This window comes from Salpingoeca rosetta, assembly GCF_000188695.1.
Source record: "Salpingoeca rosetta unplaced genomic scaffold supercont1.22, whole genome shotgun sequence".
NCBI classification, from domain to species: Eukaryota; class Choanoflagellata; order Craspedida; family Salpingoecidae; genus Salpingoeca; species Salpingoeca rosetta.
Window position 1 is genome coordinate 957,474 of NW_004754912.1, and position 3,197 is coordinate 960,670.

At 58.6% G+C, this 3,197-nt stretch overlaps 1 protein-coding gene across 1 annotated transcript in view; it reads left to right on the forward strand.

Moving 5' to 3' along the window:
* The window catches only part of PTSG_12587 (uncharacterized protein), a gene marked incomplete at both ends in the record, with an annotated part of 11,898 nt that extends 8,725 nt beyond the window's left edge, over positions 1–3,173 (forward strand). The window contains 2 exons of the mRNA XM_004990893.1: positions 264–3,048; positions 3,075–3,173. Of these exons, the coding sequence (XP_004990950.1) occupies positions 264–3,048; positions 3,075–3,173 (2,884 nt within the window). The remainder of the gene's footprint in view (positions 1–263; positions 3,049–3,074) is intronic.
* Positions 3,174–3,197: the final 24 nt, after the last annotated feature.

Below are 3,197 nucleotides of genomic sequence, written 5' to 3' on the forward strand. Positions count from 1 at the left end.
CGCGTGCCTGAAGAAGAGTGGGTTGACATGGCGTCCTTGTACATGACGGTTTCCCCTTGGCGAATGGACAGTGAGTCGTGCGTTCAAGTCCTTCGACGACTTCGAGTCGTCTGCAATCGCCGCATTCGGTGACCCCAGCCAACAGTGGCGTGCGCGCCTGCAGCTAGCGGGAATCCGTCAGACTGGCAACATTGTCGGTTACATCCGCGCGTTCCGCAAGCTTGTGGCGACGGCCAGCATGCGTGGCAACGATGACCTGCTAGTCGCACTCTTCGTCAACGGCATTCGCCTTTCCGTCCACCCGCCGCGAGCTCACGATTCGGCAGCCCGTCCTTCCTCGAGGACGCCATCTCCATTGCCCTCGACTTGGGCGCTTCTGAGCAGTATGACCAGCGTGGTGGAACACGCAACAACGGCTCAAGTGCCCGACGTGACAGTGGGCGTCCAGCCTGGCGCAGTGACCGCCGTGACCCGCGATATCAGCGTGACCGACGCCCTCGTCGGCAGGACCGCCACACTCCTTCAAGCATCAACGTCGTGGAGGACGTGCAAGGCCTCAGCATCTGCAGTGTGGGCGCCCCAACGCAGCGGGCCACGGTGCGCGCAGTCGTCACTGGAGAACTGGACGGCGAGCCTCGTCGCATGCTGCTCGACACCGGCGCTGATGTTTCTTTCGCCTCACCACATCTGCTGCGTGATGCTACATCAGCCCTGACCCCTGTGTCGCTGCGCTATCCAAACGGCACCACCTTCGTGGCTCGTGACGCCGCTCATATGCCTGTCAAGGTCCCCGGCGTGCCTGCTGTTACAGCGACGCTGCTTGCTGCTCCATGCCCATCCGATGTCGATGCTGTGCTTGGTACTGATGTGCTAGCCCAGAACGACTGGGTACTCTCCTTTGTTGACGACACGGTCCGTGTGAGTAAAACATCGCAGCTCTGTTCTTCCTCAGCCACAACCCCCACAGTCAGCGCGTCACCTTCGCACGCATGCGTACAATGCCGTCCCGAGCCGCAACCTGCTCCAACTTCTGCATCACGTACGCCCTCCACCGACATCTCGGTCAAATGCGTTTCTGCTACAACTGTGGCTGCCTATGTGCGTCGGGACGAAGTTGAGGACGTATTCGTCGCGCTTGTGTCGGCGCAGCGCAGTGACCCGACACCCGCACAGCCGGACCACGAGCTGGACACCTTGCTTCACGAGTATGCGGATGTGTTCTCCAACGACCTGCCTCGTTCACTGCCCCCACGCCGCCCAGAAGACCTCCGCATCCGCCTTCAACCAGGAGCCAAAACGCCCCCCTACGTCCGCTACAAGCTAAGTCCCCCAGAGCGGGACGAGCTTTCTCGCCAGCTGAAAGATCTGCTGCGAAAGGGCTTCATCAGGCCGTCATCCAGCCCATTTGCAGCCCCTGTGCTCCTGGTCCGCAAAAAAGATGGCAGCATGCGGTTCTGCGTGGACTTCCGGCGCCTCAACCACATCAGCATCAAGGATCGTTATCCCTTACCAGATATGCTGTCTGTCTTGGCAAAATGCGCCGGCCACCGCCTGTATACGACACTGGACCTCTGTTCAGGATACCACCAGCTCCGAGTACACCCGCAAGATGAGGACACGACTGCCTTCGTTTGCGATGACGGCCAATTCGCCTGGCGAGTTATGCCATTTGGTATTGCTAACGGCCCACCTGTCTTCCAAAGGCTCATGGACCGTGTCACTGCCGACATCCCTGGAGTTCTTGTCTACCTCGACGACATCGTGGTCTTCTCCAACACGAAGCATCAGCACCTGCGCACCCTTCGCCGGGTGTTCCAGCGTCTCCGCGACGAACGGCTGGCTCTGAAGCCCAAAAAATGTGAATTCCTCAAGCCATCCCTTCTGTTTCTGGGACATGTGCTCTCCTGCCATGGCATATCCGTCGACCCAGACAAGGTTGACGCCGTCATGAAGCTCGCCAAGCCTTCATCCAAGACCGAACTGCTCAGCTTCCTTGGCACGGTGAACTACTACCGTCGCTTCCTACGCAACATGGAGGACATAGCAGCGCCCCTGCGGGAGCTTCAGGACCTCGCTGAATGGGGTGAGGCACACGAGCATGCTTTCAACGCTCTCAAGCAAGCCCTATGCAACGCGACGACACTTGCGCCTCCCGATCACAACGCTCCCTTTATCATCAGAGCAGACGCATCGGACAAGGGTATCGGCGCAGTTCTTGAGCAACACGGCCGTCCCGTCGAATTTATGTCCAAGAAGCTCACATCTGCTGAGGCTAACTACCCCATTCGCCAGCGTGAGCTACTGGCCATTGTGGTGGCCCTTCAGAAGTGGCGCCATTACTTCGGCTTCTTCACGGTTGAAGTCATCACCGATCACAAGTCTCTGTTGGACCTGCAAACACAGAGCAAAATTTCCGAGCGACGCATCCTCCGCTGGATGGAGACCCTCGCAGAGTTTTCCATCAAATGGACCTACACGCCCGGCGTTGACAATCATGTACCTGATACACTCAGCCGCCTCGTCGGATCTACCACCACTGCACTCGTCCCAACACAGCTTGGAACGAACTATGAGGCCGATTCAGCGTACAAGAAGCTTCTCGCGCGCCTGTCACCGCCTTTTCGGTTCGACGGCGACGTTCTTCTCTTCCACGACCGGCGATGTGTGGTGAAGAGCGATATCAAGGCAGTTCTACGCCACGCTCATGATGCCCACGGACACCCTGGCCTATTCAAGACGCTCGGGCACCTGTCCCGTCGTTTCTTCTGGCCAAGAATGTACTCTGATGCGGCGGAGTATATTCAGGGATGCCACACCTGCCTCATGTCCAAACCCGCCGTGCGGCCAACTGCGCCTCTGCAGCCACTCGACGTTCCACCGTACCCCTGGCACACGGTTACTTGCGACTTTGTGTCAGGCTTCCCCACCGTACGTGGCTTCGACACAATTGCGGTGTACGTCGACAAGCTTAGCAAGACTGTCCACCTCGCGCCCTGTTCGAAGACGCTCGATGCTGCTGGGGCGGCACGGCTGCTTGTTGACACTGTGGTGCGTCACCACGGAACACCATGCAGAATGATCTCGGACAGAGACCCACGCTTTGTCAGCAAGGTCTACAAGGAGGTCGCCAAAGCTCTCGGCATCAAACTCTCCTTCTCCACAGCCTCACATAATCAAACGGACGGCCAGTCGGAAAG